We start from the raw sequence: 14,832 nt of genomic DNA on the forward strand, positions 1-14,832 counted from the left end.
CTTCGGTCCTTTCACCCCTCCTTTTAAAAGTTGCGTAAGTGGAACAACAAAATTTGCGAAAGAATCTTGCAAAGCCTAAAAAGGACTTTACTTGGTGCACAATACATTCTTTAGAATGGGCCAATTTCACACTTTATCCAATTTTTCAGTGTCGACGTGAATTCCATCGCGAGTAATAATATGACCCAAATACTGAAGCTCTCTCTTGAAGAATTCACACTTAGAAGCCTTAGCATAAAGCTTCTCAATTCCCCGTACCTCAAGAACAGTGTGTATATGCGCCAAATGCTCTGACAAACTTCGGCTGTAGATCAAGATGTCATTGAGAAATACAACAATGAAGCTACCCTAAGCAAATCATTCATCATGTGCTGAAACGTAGCTGGAGCGTTGGTTAAACCAAAAGGAAAGACCAAAAATACATAGTGACCATAACGCGTATAGAAACCTACTTAGGAACACCTTCCACTTTGATTCGTATATGGTGATAGCCCGATCACAGGTCTATCTTCGTAAAATACAACGCCCCATGGAGCCGATCTATCAGATCTTCCATGCGCGGGAGTCGGTACTTATTCTTGACAGTGAGCTTATTCAACCCCTTGTAATCCACGCAAAAGCGCATAGTGTTATCTTTCTTTTGAGAAAGCAACACAGACGCTCCCCATTGGGATTTACTTCGCCGAACAGAACCCTTGTCGAGATAATCTTTCAGCTGCCATTGAATACTGTTCTGCTCGGTTTTACTAAACCGAGAGGGTTGCTTTTGAGAAGGGCTGACTACCAGCCACCACCTCAATGGTATGATCTACTCTTCTCGAAGGCGGCAAGCCAGGAGGTAGATTATCAAGAAAAGCATCCTTGAAATCAGTCATGATTTCTCGGATCAGGTTGGATTCGCGGAATCCCGAAGTTCAACAGAAGAACATGAAACATTTTTATGAAATTCAGTGGCAGAAGTACCAAGCACTAATGAATCAAACCAAGCAGATGGTACACTTTGATAAAAGTCAACATCAATAGACTTTGTATCTCTAAACATTTCCAAAGCAGTAACAATTGGTATTGTAAAACCATTATTTACAGAAATCTGATTACAAATTGACACAGATACATGAGGCATATTCAGTTCAACAAAAACAAGAGAGTAATGTACATAGTCTATATACAATGAGTCTTGTTTATCATAAAACCATGGAATTTCTAAAATAACATCTGCTCTGTCCAAGTGCATGATGTGGAAATCGAGATTCTCTTTGTAATCAGCTAGCTCGAGCGAGCTCTACGTGTTGGCGTGAGCGATTGGAGGCGAGCATGGCATGGTGGGAGCGCAAGCATGTGAGGGAGAGGAGGGTCGGGAGAGGAGGAGCAAGCTCGAGAATGAATTCTATGTACGAGGTTTTTATCAACCAGTAGGTTCGAGACTTATTTAAAAAAAAACTAGAGAGGAAGGTTGTTCTCTCTCTCTCTCTCTCTCTCTCTCTCTCTCTCTCTCTCTCTCTCAGGGATACATATAGCTCGTAGGGATGAGCAAGCTAGGTACATGTGGGTGAGATTGAGAGCAGAGACAGGCAGATATCTTTACATTTCTATTTGCTACTTTCCCCCGAACACGTCAGTTTATGCACCACCCAGAGGACAGTCCCCCTTCTCTATTTTGGATGATGACATTTGGGAGTTCTCTAGAGATGGTGACATCATCATTCTAGGGGACTTCAATGCTAGGACTGCCGATCATCAGACATTATTTTATGATACTTCAGAGGAGATGCTGAGAGAGCTAGATGTTGCAGAGACGGGCCTATCCAGGCTATCACAGGATGGGGAACACACTGAGTATGGACGACACTTGATAAACATGGGGACTGCACACGGATTGGCCATCTTGAATGGCCTACAGAGATTTCACGTTGCGGGGGGTTTTACTTGCTTTCCACACAGACATGGAGCCAGCACAGTGGATTATATCATGGCATAGCCGAGCCTCATCTCTCATATCCAGGATCTCACGGTTGGACCCAGACCTGTGGGTGTGGCAGTAGATCATGCTCTTGTGTCGTTTACCATCTCTTTTCAATTCAGTATAGCACAGGCCACGGGCAGTAGCCCCTACTCGCTACACCTTCACGCGGGAGACGGACTCTGTATACATAGATGGGATCTACAGACGCTTGTGCGCAGAGGAGCCAGGGTGACCTCTGGAGGAGCTTACTACTATACTGACACAGACACTACATGGTGCAGCAGCAGAGGCATACCCACATTCCCAGCCTGAGCAGAGACGCCGTTCGGGGAGCATGCCCCAGAACAGCTGGTATGATGAGGAATGCCGGGACACTAGAGCCAGACTTCAGAGGGAGGTACTTTTGGGGGACATCACTCACAGACAGTCACACATTGACTTCCGACGCCTAGTGTGGCGGAAGAAGAGGGCATTTTTGGCTCGCCTAGAGCAGGATCTATACCAGCTATTCTTGAGTCAGGACTCGCGTGAGGCATGGCCGCTCTTTCATGAGCCACTCCCCTCCCCCTGCCATTACCTCTACAGAGGCTTGGCGGCAGTATGCGTCATCTCTATGCGTCAGTACGCATCATCTCTATACACAGTTCTTGGACAACCACCCCTTCCTGACCCCCCGATCCATGTCCCCACACGTGTGCTTTTTTCACCACTGACAGGATGAGGACTGGGAGAGCTTATGATCATGATGGCTTAGTGGCTGAGCATTTCACGCATGCCAGAGATCTACTAGCACAGCTTCTAGCAGTTATGTTTAACCGTGCCATGTGTGAGGGATTGCCTGATACTTGGAAGGCATCTACTATTGTACCTATCTTCAAGTCGGGAGACCCTATGGAGCCTGGGAATTATCGCACTATCATGATTGGACACACATTGGCACGGTTGTACGCATCTATTCTTGAGTAGATGGGCAGAGAGGGAGGGGATACGCGCAGCCGAGTAGGCAGGGTTCAGGAGGGGTTTTTCTACTCTTGACCATATCTTGACACTCAGAGCCATCATTGAGGAGGGCAGATCACATGGGAAACGGATCTATTGTAGCTTTGTGGATTTCCGCAAAGCATTTGACATAGTACCCAGAGCTAGATTGATGCGCAAATTACAGCAGATGGGAGTACCCACAGAGCTCATTTGGGGGGTCATGGCATTATCAAGGTCAGAAGTGGGGCATGTACGCACCTCAGAGGGTCTATCCACAACGGTTCACTCCACTATTGGGGTGAAGCAGGGTTGCCCGCTCGCTCCTACTCTATTTGGTATGTATCTGGGTGAGGTTTCTGACTACATTGAGAGAGATGGTGATAGAGGTGCACAACTGGCAGGGACATGGTTTCCACTATTGTTATATGCTGATGATATTGTGATGATCGCCGACTCTCCGGAGGGGATGCAACGTCACTTGGATGCTTTGCATAGGTTTGTCCGTCAACCTTGGTAAAACCAAGGTCATGGTATTTAATACCACCCCACAGTGGATCAGGAGGTCAGCGCGTGCATTCACATACGGCTAGGAGACAGTGGAGTATACAGATACTTATACTTACCTTGGAGTGGTTTTTAGTGGGCCAGCATTTTCACTGAGGAGGGCAGCAAAGACTAGATTGACCAGAGCCCAGGCAGCACTCGGTAGATTGGAAAGGATGTGTTCACAGGTTCAGTTTCAGGAGCCTCGGACGAAGCTCTGGCTCTTTGACACTTTGGTGGCTTTTGCATTGCTTTATGGAGCGGAGATTTGGGGACCTTCATTGGATCATCAAGGGAGGACAGGCCGCACTGATGGATGGGGGGACATGGAGAAGCCTCTGGTCTCTATGATCTCGCGGCTCAATAGAGCCAAGGCTTCAGTACCAGGTGCCATTGTCCGAGCAGAGCTAGCTGCCCCCCCCCACTAGTGGTTGAGGCGCTCACCAGATCTGTCTCCTTCATACACCGCGTGTGGGAACTTCCTAGAGACAGATATACCCGCCTTGCACTTGAGTCCTCTGGACAGTTAGCCATGCAGGGAGATACAGCATGCTGGTATGGGGAGATGACATCATGGTTTTAGGCACATGGGTTCAACATAGACAGATTGCCTCCTTTCCAGTACTCACTGGATGCACCCTCTCTGACTCTTACACAGTCCGAGATCACCAGGCTCATCCGCCAGGACTTGACTGAGCTAGAGACGAGGAGGACATGGATACAGCCAGCACAGGAGCTGGGCACGAAGATGGCTTTCTACAGAGAGCATCTTCTCTAGCTTACGGAGGACGATTTTGTGACGAGGCCCAGGTACATGGACACCCACTTGTCTCATGGGGTACGATGTGCTATTGGCCAGATACACACATCTTCACACCAGCTGCGGATCGAGACTGGGAGATACAGCAGAGTACCAGCAGAGGCCAGGACATGCCCCCTATGTGAAATAGAGCCTGAGACAGAGTTGCACTAGACATGCCACTGCCCCGTCTATTTCGAGATACGAGGCCGCTTCCACTGCTTGTTCAGAGAGGGCGTTGGACCACTCTCCAAAGTCATGTGGTACGAGGATCAGAGATGCTTGGGTTTGTTTTTGCTCGAGTTGCGCAGACACAGAGAGAGCCTGATGAGAGGAGAGGCTAGCCAGCATCAGAGACAGATCGCAGACTTCTTTAGTGCAGGCACTGGACACCCGGAGGAGTTACTACCACATGAGAGACCGGGCGACCGAGCTGGGGAGATCAGATGCCCACATAGCACCGACGGAGGCTGCACCAGAGGATTCGGATCACTTTGGCCCGACATGCACGACGCCCGGTCAGACTAATGACCATGGGGGAGATTGATGAGATCCACCAGCGACCGATGCTGGATCTCTTGTGATTTTAGCTATCCCAGCTAGCTGATTAGTTCACACCTTGGAGTTTAGGATTCCATAGTAGTCATTTAGTCATTTTGTCATATTGTCATTGTCATTTTCATTTCATTTTGTTACTTTTGTTACTCGGACTTTGTATCAGATCCACCACATTGTAACTTTTATGTCTCATAGGTCACTTTGGCCTTTTGTAGACGTTAATATAACATTTCATTTCATTTCATTTCTCTCTCTCTCTCTCTCTCTCTCTCTCTCTCTCTCTCTCTCTCTCTCTCTCTCTGCGCTTCGCATAGAAGAGTACAGAGAAAGACCAAGAAAGATATTGTTTGTTGAAATTTGCTGCAAATTAACTTTATTCTTTGATTTTCGTCGAAAATCAGCAAAATTAGTAATGAAGGTCTGATTTTCAGCATTTCCCCCCGCTAATTGAAAATCAGCAACCGGACATTAAGTTTCACCTGCAAACATACTTTCGAGAAGAAAAATAAGTAATTTCAGCAATTAATCACTAAAAATTACGTGCAATTAAGGCCATCCAACTCGAACCAATCCGTAGGTGTGCACATGGTCCTTCCTGCAGCCAAGCTGGCTTCGATACCATGAAACGAATACGTGGTGTGGATCTCTTGGCTACACAGATCGCCTATAGACACACGTCGACGGACGAACCACCCGACCATAGCCACCATTCGGTAGCTCTCCCGTGTTGGGGCCAGCATCCGAGGACGTAGGGGTGCACGCGTAAGACCGAGTGCTCCATACCACTCGGCCTCACCTCCTCGAGGTGACCTCAGGCACTCCTAGCCTCACGGGCTAACTACTGACATTCTGCCAGTGGGGGTCGATAACTGCAAATGAGGCCTTGGCTTCCCTTTTATAAAAATGACCGGCCACACTGGCCGTATTCACACTACGTCCGCTTAGACATTGGATGCCTATCTATTCTACTACTACTACAATCTAAAACTACGTGGGTGTAGCAGCTGATACAATAGGTACCCGGTAAACTGGATGTAACAGTGTGTGAAACAAAGATGGAAGAAATGGTGAGGATCCATCCTCATCTGCACTCTGGATGTCGAGAGAGTATGGCTCGAATCTTCTGTTGTAGTCTCCGTCGATTGTGTGTAGCTCCTCTCCTTAGTCGCGGTCGTCTGTATCTCTGTAGCTCCAATGCTCGGTCGATGAGAGTGCCAGTAGTGGTCGAATGAGTGTGGGACGAGCTCTGCAGTGGTGGCTGCTCCTCTGGCTGTCCCATATCTAGTGAAAAGAAATCTGTAATGTGTCTCTGGGACTGCCTCTCTCTAGCTCTCCCCAGTAAAGTGTCTCTATACCTGTGTAACTCAAGTAGATATAGTCCAAGACATCTCTGATCCTCATAACTCATGACCCTAGATAGAGGACCAAAACCCTTTCTGAATAAGCAGTGGAAACGCCCCCGTATCTCATAGAACACTGTGCAATGACATATGTAGTGCAACTCTGTCTCTGGCTCTCTCTGGCATAATCGGCATATTCTGCTGTCTGCTGGTATCCCTCTGAATCTACCAGTCTCAATCTCGAGCTGATGTGAGGATGTGCGTATCTGACCAATGGCACAACGCAAACCATGAGACATATGTGTGTCCATGTAGCTGGGTCGAATCACAAACCCATCTCCTGTGAGGTGGAGAAGATGCTCTCTATAGAAAGCCATCTTCGTGCTCAACTCCTGAGGCGGCTCTATCCATGTCCTCCTGGTGTCGAGCTGGATCAGGTCCTGACGAATGAGTCTAGTGATCTCCACCCGTGTAAGAGACAGCGAGGGTGCCTGAAGAGAATACTGGAAAGGGGGCAACCTGTCCATGGTGAAGCCATGCGTCTGAAACCATGAAGTCATCTGTGCATACCAGCATGAAGTGTCCCCCTGTAGAGCTAACTGTCTGGAAGACTCAAGGGCCAGTCTAGCATATCTGTCTCTAGTAGTATCCCATAGGCTGTGCACAAAGGACACTGATCTGGTAAGCGCCTCAATCTCCAAGGGGGGGGCAGCTAGCTCTGCTCGAATGATCGCGTGAGGTACGGAGGCCTTGGCTCTAATCAATCGGGAGATCATAGATACCAAGGGCCTCTCCATACGTCTCCAACCATCCTGGCCTACAGAAGGTCCCCAAACCTGTACCCCATACATCATAGCTGAGGCTACTAAAGTATCAAAGAGCCATAACTTTGTCCGAGGTTCCTGGAACTGAACCTGCGAACACATCCTCTCCAAGCCTTCCAAGGCCGCATAAGCTCTGGTCAGTCTAGTCTCTGCTGCTCTCCCCAAAGAAAACCTCGGCCCAGTGAAGACTATCCCAAGGTAAGTGTATGCATCTGTATACTCCACAATCTCTTGACCATACGTGAAGGTCGGTGCCGATCTCCTGATCCACTGCGGTGTGGTGTTAAACACCATGACCTTGGTTTTACCAAGGTTTACAGACAATCCACTATCCTTTGCTAAACTGTGTAATTCATCCAACTGTCGCTGCATACCCTCTGGTGAGTCAGAGATCAAGACAATATCATCAGCATATAACAACAATGGGATCCACGTCCCTGCCAGCTGGGCACCTCTATCACCCTCTCTGTCAATGTAATCAGACACCTCATCAACATACATACCAAATAGAGTAGGAGACAATGGGCAACCCTGTTTCACCCCGATAGTGGAGTGAACTAAGTCAGATATCCCCTCTGGGGTGCGTACATGTCCCATCAGTGATCTGTATAAAGCCATAATCCCCCAAATCAACATTGTGGGCACCCCCATCTCCTGTAGTCTGCGCATCAGTCGAGCTCTCGGTACCATGTCAAATGCTTTGCGGAAATCCACAAAGCTACAATAAATCCGTCTCCCATGTGGCCTGCCCTCCTCAATAATAGCTCTGAGTGTCAGAATATGGTCAAGAGTGGAGAAACCCCTCCTGAAACCTGCCTGTCCCTTTGCCCGTACACCCTCACCCTCTGCCCAGTTACTCAACTGCTGCTCAATAATGGATGCATACAATCGTGCCAGTGTGTGTCCAACCATAATAGTGCGGTAATTTCCAGGCTCTGTAGGATCACCTGCCTTGAATATAGGCACAATAGTAGACAACCTCCAAGTCTCAGGTAATCCCTCACACATGGCACGATTGAACAACACTGCAAGAACCTCCATCAGCATATCCCTAGCATGTATAAAGTGCTCCGCTACTAGACCGTCATGATCGTAAGCCCTCCTGGTCCTCATCCTGTCAATGGCTCTCTTTACCATCTCAGTGGTAAAGAAGGTGCTCGTAGGTGGACATGGCTCTGTAGGATCTGGAAGGGGATCCTACCCAGGAACCGTATATAACGATGTTGCATACTGGCCCCACACATCAGGAGAAGTAATCACTGGGGGAGGGGAGTGCTCATGGAAGAGTCGCTATGCCTCGCCTGAGTCTCTACTCAAGAACAACTGATACAAGTCTCGCTCCATCTAGGCCAGGTAAGCTCGTTTCTTCTTTCGCTCAAGGCGCCGGAAAGCAATCCGCGACTGTCTGTAGGTGATGACTCGTAAATGAAGATCCCTCTGAAGCTGGGCTCTCATCTCTCTGCACTCCTCATCATACCAACTATTCTGGGGCATGCCTCTGATGCTGCATCATGTAGTGTCTCAGTCAGTAAAGTAGTGCACTCCTCTACTGAGAGGCCTGGAGCAACTGTGCGTAGACGATCCCAGATCGCCTCTGTATAAACCGAGTCAGTCTCTGGTGTAAATGTATAACGGGTGTGTGACCTGCCTCCTGATTTCTGGGCTGTACTAAACTGAAAAGATACGGACAGTGTCAAGAGAGCATGATCCACTGCTACGCCCACTGGTCTGGCTCCCACTGTGAAATCCTGAATACAAGGAATAAAGCTCGGCTGTGTCATAACATAGTCCACTGTACTGGCCCCATGTCTATGTGGAAAGCATGTGAAGCTTGCTGCTCTAGGAAACCGCTGTAAGCCATTAAGTATGGCTAGCCCATGTGTAGTCGTCATCTCCGTGAGGTATCTCCCATACTCAGTCTGCTCTCTGTCATGTGAACATCTGTCAAACCCTAGCTCACCCACATCCAACTCTCTAAGCATCTCATCTGAAGTGTCGTAGAAGACTGTCTGACAGTTGCCCGTTCGAGCATTGAAGTCTCCTAGGAGGATGATATCACCATCCCTAGAAAACTCCCATATATCATCATCTAGAATTGAGAAAGGCGACTGTCCTCTGGATACAGCATATACTGACGTACTGGGGGGGAAGTAACATATAGCAATATATAGAAATCGACCTGTGTCAGCTCTCAGCCTCACCCACATGTATCTAGCCTGATCATCTCTCCGTACAATATGTAGTAGTGGCTGTAGCTCCTCCCTAAACAACACCGCTACTCCTCCTGAACCTCTACTCCCATGCTCAGATCTCGTGACTGTTCTGTGGGCTGTCTCCCATTTGTATCCCACCACATGTGGCAACAGTTGGCCAAGGGCCTGGTGAGTCTCTGAAAAGAAAACAATGTCCTTGTCTCTGAAAATGTCCTCAAAGGCACCAACATCCAACCTCATAGATGCATTACAATTCCAAGTCGCCATCCTCAATGTGGTCCCATAGGTCTCGCACCGTCATGTAGAGCGCCGCTCTACAATCACCACCCGACCATCTCTGTAAAAGGCCATCTTCCCCTTCTCCCTTGCCGCTTGAATCTCGGGCATTACTTCTCTCATATGCGCAAGTTGTGAGAGAGTGAGGTCATCGCCTAAGAAAATACCTGTCTTCTTGAGAGTAGGTCTCTTCCTCAAGAATTCCTTCTTCTCTTCCAATGAAGGGAAGCGTAGTATGAGAGCTCTTTCCTTTGAAGATTCTCCGGGGCCCTCACTCTTCTTGCCCACTCTCCATGCCTTTGTGTGTGAAGGCTTCTCCACCCCCATCATTGATGTGAGGCTTGTGACCTCTTTTTCCACATTGTTTATGTCCTTGAGGCCGGTTACCCTCACATGTAGAGCCCGCACCCTCCTTCTTTGTTCCTCTTCGAGGGTCATGTTGATAAGAGTGGGTGTACAAGGAGCTTCCTTACCTTTCCCTTTCTTGGCAACCTCAATCCATTTTTCGGCCTCCTCTACTTTCTTTTGCGTTTCGGATATGACCGCTGCCCATGACTTCTTCTCCTCATTGATGTTGTCAATTTCTTCCTTCAAAGAGGGCTGAAATTCCCCCTCTTCAAGCCCATTTTTTGACCGTGTTTCCAACACTTCTTTGTGGAGGTCCAAAATGCTATTCTCCAACGTGGCGATCTTGTTGAGAAGATGATCCTTCTCGTCCTTCCACCTCTTCTCCTTTTCTTCATTTTCTCGGAGGAAAACGGTCTTCGCGTTCCTCCAATCTTCCATCTCTTTTCTCCATGCTTTCATTTCCAATTCAATGATGGAAATTCGTTTGGAGTGAAGCATATATTTGAGTTTGCTTGTTGCCATAGGTGAGGTTGGGGATGACATGAGAGAGAGAGAGAGAGAGAGAGAGAGAGAGAGAGAGAGGATTGATGTTTCTAAAGTGCAGAAAATGCAGCAAACCCTAAAACGCAGATCTGTCCAACAACCCAAAAAAAAAAAAAAAAAAAGAGGAAAAAAAGTCGCGAACCCTAAAATACAGGTCGCGAGCCCTAAAAACAGGTCGCGAATCCTAAAATACAGCAGCGAACCCTAAACGAAAGCATGGTAGAGAGAGAGAGAGAGAGAGAGAGAGAGAGAGAGAGAGAGAGAGAGAGAGATTGAATTATCGTCCACGGAGGTCAGATATGACCCATGGGACCAAAAACAAACATTAAAACTGTGCCGTTTTGTAGCAAATCGCATTGATACATATCAGTTAAGGACTGAGGGTCCATTGGGAAGATGAAAGAGAAAAAGGAGGAAGACAAAAAACCTAAGAGGGCACTGTGGGGAGAGCCGGTTTGGGATTTCGAAACTCTTGGATGATAGCTTTACCACCTCGGTAGACTACCCATTTGCCTTGTTTGCGGGCTTCATGTACCTTCTTGAGCTCTCCACTTTTGGGTTTGAGTTGTAGCGGAGTGAGTTCTTCTGCGATCCAAATCTTGGTGTCTTTGAGAATACGTGATTGTTGGAGAAGCTTGAGCCGACTTGGTATAGGCTTGTCAGGGCCTCTCGAGGTGATACAATCTATTGTGTTGTAGTCAAGCTTGATGGATTTGAGAGTTTCGTTGAGGAAATTGATGCGTTCTGAGAAGTCGTTCTTGGTCGTTTCCCGAGCTTGAGGTAGCCCACCAATGCGGATCTTGAGGGTATTTTCTTCTTGGAGTTGTTATTCTCGAAGCTCTACTGTCACACATGTCTTCACCTTTGCAAGGGTTGCCGAGTGGGTTTCGATGGCATTGGCTTCGACTTCTTTCACTTTGTTGGTGGCTTTGACGTCTTTCACTTGTTGGTGGCAAGATCGACCATGGAATCAAATCGTTCCTCAAGCTTGCTAAGGCGAGCTTTGAGATCGCAATTCTCTTCCATGACCCGATCGAGATCTGCTTGAAGGCGTTCGATTGGATCGGCTTTGCGTGGGGCTGCTAAGACGGCAGCAAAACTCGGTCGTGTTTTCACAATGCTGTTCGGAGTGTTTGCTTTGGTCGTCATGCTTCCGATGGTAAACTTTTGCTTGTTGAGTGCCCACACAAAACCGAAGTTCTGTGTGAGAACCCTTGTTTAGATTAGGGTTTTGTATGCCTTAGAGAACTGTGGGCTTGGGGATGAGAGGGTCGTGGCCTGTGTGAGAACCCCTGTTTATAGGGTTTTGCACTCAGGGAACTTGTAAGAACCCTTGCTTATAACTGTCGGCCGACGAAGCAGCTTGGAGGGTCGATAGAGCCGACGAGCAGGCCGGCTTGGACAGGGGCGAGAGCTCCGAACAGGGGAGATAGGGCCGGTAGTCGACGCTGAGCAGGTCAGGAAGGTGGGAAGGCCGGAAGGTGATGCAACAGAGAGTTGAGGGCTGGATGACGAGCAAGGCCGACTTGGCCAGGATGCGGGAGTTGTGAGCTGGGGAGGGCGCAGCTGAGTTCTTATGCCCCCCCACAGGGCTGCCCCTCGCCCAAGGGGGGACTGTTGAAGCTCAGGAAGAAAGCGGGAAGGCGAAGCTCAGAGAGAGAGAGAGAGAGAGAGCCGTTATGCTATAGGGACAATATAACATGCAGGATACGAATGACCTTGTCAATATCATGAGCCTTGGTGTTGTTGCCTGCTTTGCAGGGCTTCAAGATATCTTCGAACCAAGATCCTGTATCTGATGTCTCCAAACTGGACAGTTACATGCTGCATCTCTACTGGACTCTGGAAAAACTTAGTGTGCAAATGAATGTCTTGGAGCAAGCATACAGCCGGTGAGATTATACTATATGGATTGTAAAATTGATGCATTTAGTCTATGTACGCATTTTGTAAATAGTGTGTTTCAGGTCAAAAGATTCTGCTGTGAAAGCCATCAAATATGATAGAAGTAATGCCAAGAGGCACATCCAATCCATGCACACAGTAGCCGCAAGTAAACAGAAATGCGGCGATTTGCAAGAAAAGATAAGAGAAGTTTTGGCATTCATTTCGCAAGCAGAAGCTACGAAGCAGGTAAGACTTAATTGCTGTCTCAGTCACATGATAACTTTTTTTGTTTTATGGCAATTTCAAGGCTGGTTGTATGCGAGCAAGGTCTGCAATCTGTTTTAGGTTTCTGAAGCAATGAGAATGGGTGCAAATGCTTTGAAAGAACACACAATTCCATTGGATGATATTGAGGCGTGTCTTCGGGATTTAGATGAGGCCATTTTAGATCACAATGAAATTGCAGAAGTTTTTGGTATGTTCTCAAGCTTGTGTGACAACTTTATACTTGCATGTGCTTAGGTTGAAATGGCTTTTTTATGGAGCGATTGCGCTTGCTTCTATCCTGTGCCTTCCATGATACTAGGAGCATAACGAGGTACATGCTTTTTCCAGGATCCTCTACAAACCAAGTGGAGGTTGATGACTTGGAAGCAGAGCTTGCACAACTTGAGCTTGAGTTGTCTGGTGGGGACAAAGAAGATGCTACTGTGGTTGTTGAAAATTTGCCGAACGTTGATAACCAGGAGCAGTCCGAGCCATCTGCAGATTCAGTTGGTGCGGTTGAGCAGGCTATGAAAGGTCTTGCACTTGCATGATTTTTTGAGTATGTGCAGGTCTCAAAATAGTAGCAACCTTGCCAGTGCATGTGTATATATTATAACTACACCATGATAGTCGCACGAGTCCATTTGTGTATTTATGATAACTATGCTATGACCACATTTGTGGTACCAAAGGCAAAACTATCACCACATTTTTGAACCAAAAGCAAAGCTGATCGTTGCTCCACCCTTGGTACGGGCTTTGTTGTTTTCAGACCCAAATTTCAATGTATATTGAATTCTTAGTTTCTGTTTAAGTTAAAGCAACAGTCAGTCTCGCTCTTCCTGTTATGGTGACAGCTCTGCATATATTTCTTAGCAATGTATTTTTGATTTGCAATTGGCAGCCAAAGCCTTGTTCTACGTCGGTGCACATTAATACCCGAGAATGGCATTGCTTGGAGTAGCAAAACCCTTCTGTACAAGCGACACCCTGTATTTTCTTGTTTCTCCCTTCCCTTTTCCAGCCTTCTGTGTTTTCAAGAGTTTGCCGCAGATTTGCAGAATAGTTGTACTTCTTTGGACTGACGAATGCAGCTATGGAAAGAAGTATGTACAGATGAGCAACAGTTTGAAGGAAAGGCTTCTTGCATTACTTCAGCATTACTTCCGGTGGGTGAAGATATCTGATTTAATGCATGGGATTGCCAAATAGTAGGGCTTCATTTGGGGCATCCCATGTAAGCTTCATCTATATATGACACCTGGAACAAATGCAAATTCCTCTGCCTAACATTTTGGCTTTATCTGGAGTCCACATAATAGCTTTAGCAATTCAGCTATTGGAGGAAAGCATGCTACCGCTAAATATAATAACCGTAATTATATGACCATCGAGGAAACGACCAACAAAGGTTCCATGTGGACTTTTGCGATTTCTTCATATGGAAGGAATCCACTACCTTGTATTTGTTGAACTTGTAGATAATTGAAGCTATTATCTGAGAAGCAGACAGTGGATTACGATGTCTATTGTAAGAGAATGGCACACTTGTAGAGACGAACAATGCCTCTGAAACTCTAGGTATGCCGTGGGCTTTGAGATGTGAGCATTAGCCTTGATTTTCTCATGGTTGAGCCAATGACCGCTAAGTAATGAGTCTTAACCACTGCTTTAGTCCAGCTTTGAAGCATTTGTGTGCACTAAAAAGATTATTAGGTGAGATGGGAGCTAAAAGCTTGCCAAACCACATTGAGTCCGGGAGACAGATCTGTATATCATTTCTGAACTGCTCAAACCAGTCGTACTACCCTAAATTGAAACCAAGAAGATTATTTCTTGCAAGTTGGGGTTGGGGGTGGGGGGTGCATATATTATTATCTAGTTCTACACCCACTATTGGGCGTTGATTGTGTTAGTGGGGATGTCATAATATGCCGTCAATACCATGGATGATGGAGTTGATGGTTAGACTGTCTCGTGGATGACTACCATGACTCTATACCTTGCACTTTAAAGGTGGATCTAGGCTTCTCTTGGATCCATCTCATATCCTTTGAGAGGATGTACCACCATAAGGTATGGTTTCAAAACAAAATTTTTGGAGGAAAGACCACTGCACATATTGCTAATACTTAAGTTTGTCTTAAGCTTGTTAAGCACCCACTTGAGCTAGACATAAATTGAGGCCGTTTCGCCTCCCTCCATGAACCTGAGCTTTGAAAGGATCCCAAGTACCAGTAGGTATCAACACCAACCATACCAATTTAAGCAACACGCTTTTTCGATGTCC

General features: G+C 47.0%; 1 protein-coding gene across 2 annotated transcripts in view; it reads left to right on the forward strand.

The window, feature by feature from the left end:
• Nucleotides 1–13,388, forward strand: part of LOC147423829 (SNF7 family protein) — a 137,528-nt gene extending 124,140 nt beyond the window's left edge. For both annotated transcript variants that reach the window (XM_086502043.1, XM_086502044.1), the window contains exons 5-8: nt 12,150–12,280; nt 12,356–12,521; nt 12,621–12,750; nt 12,891–13,388. In XM_086502043.1, the coding sequence (XP_086358169.1) occupies nt 12,150–12,280; nt 12,356–12,521; nt 12,621–12,750; nt 12,891–13,093 (630 nt within the window). In that variant the 3' untranslated portion in view covers nt 13,094–13,388. The remainder of the gene's footprint in view (nt 1–12,149; nt 12,281–12,355; nt 12,522–12,620; nt 12,751–12,890) is intronic.
• The last annotated feature ends 1,444 nt before the right edge of the window (nt 13,389–14,832 follow it).

The sequence above is a fragment of the Adiantum capillus-veneris genome, chromosome 26 (genome assembly GCF_014529385.1).
Source record: "Adiantum capillus-veneris isolate H3 chromosome 26, ASM1452938v2, whole genome shotgun sequence".
NCBI classification, from domain to species: domain Eukaryota; kingdom Viridiplantae; phylum Streptophyta; class Polypodiopsida; order Polypodiales; family Pteridaceae; genus Adiantum; species Adiantum capillus-veneris.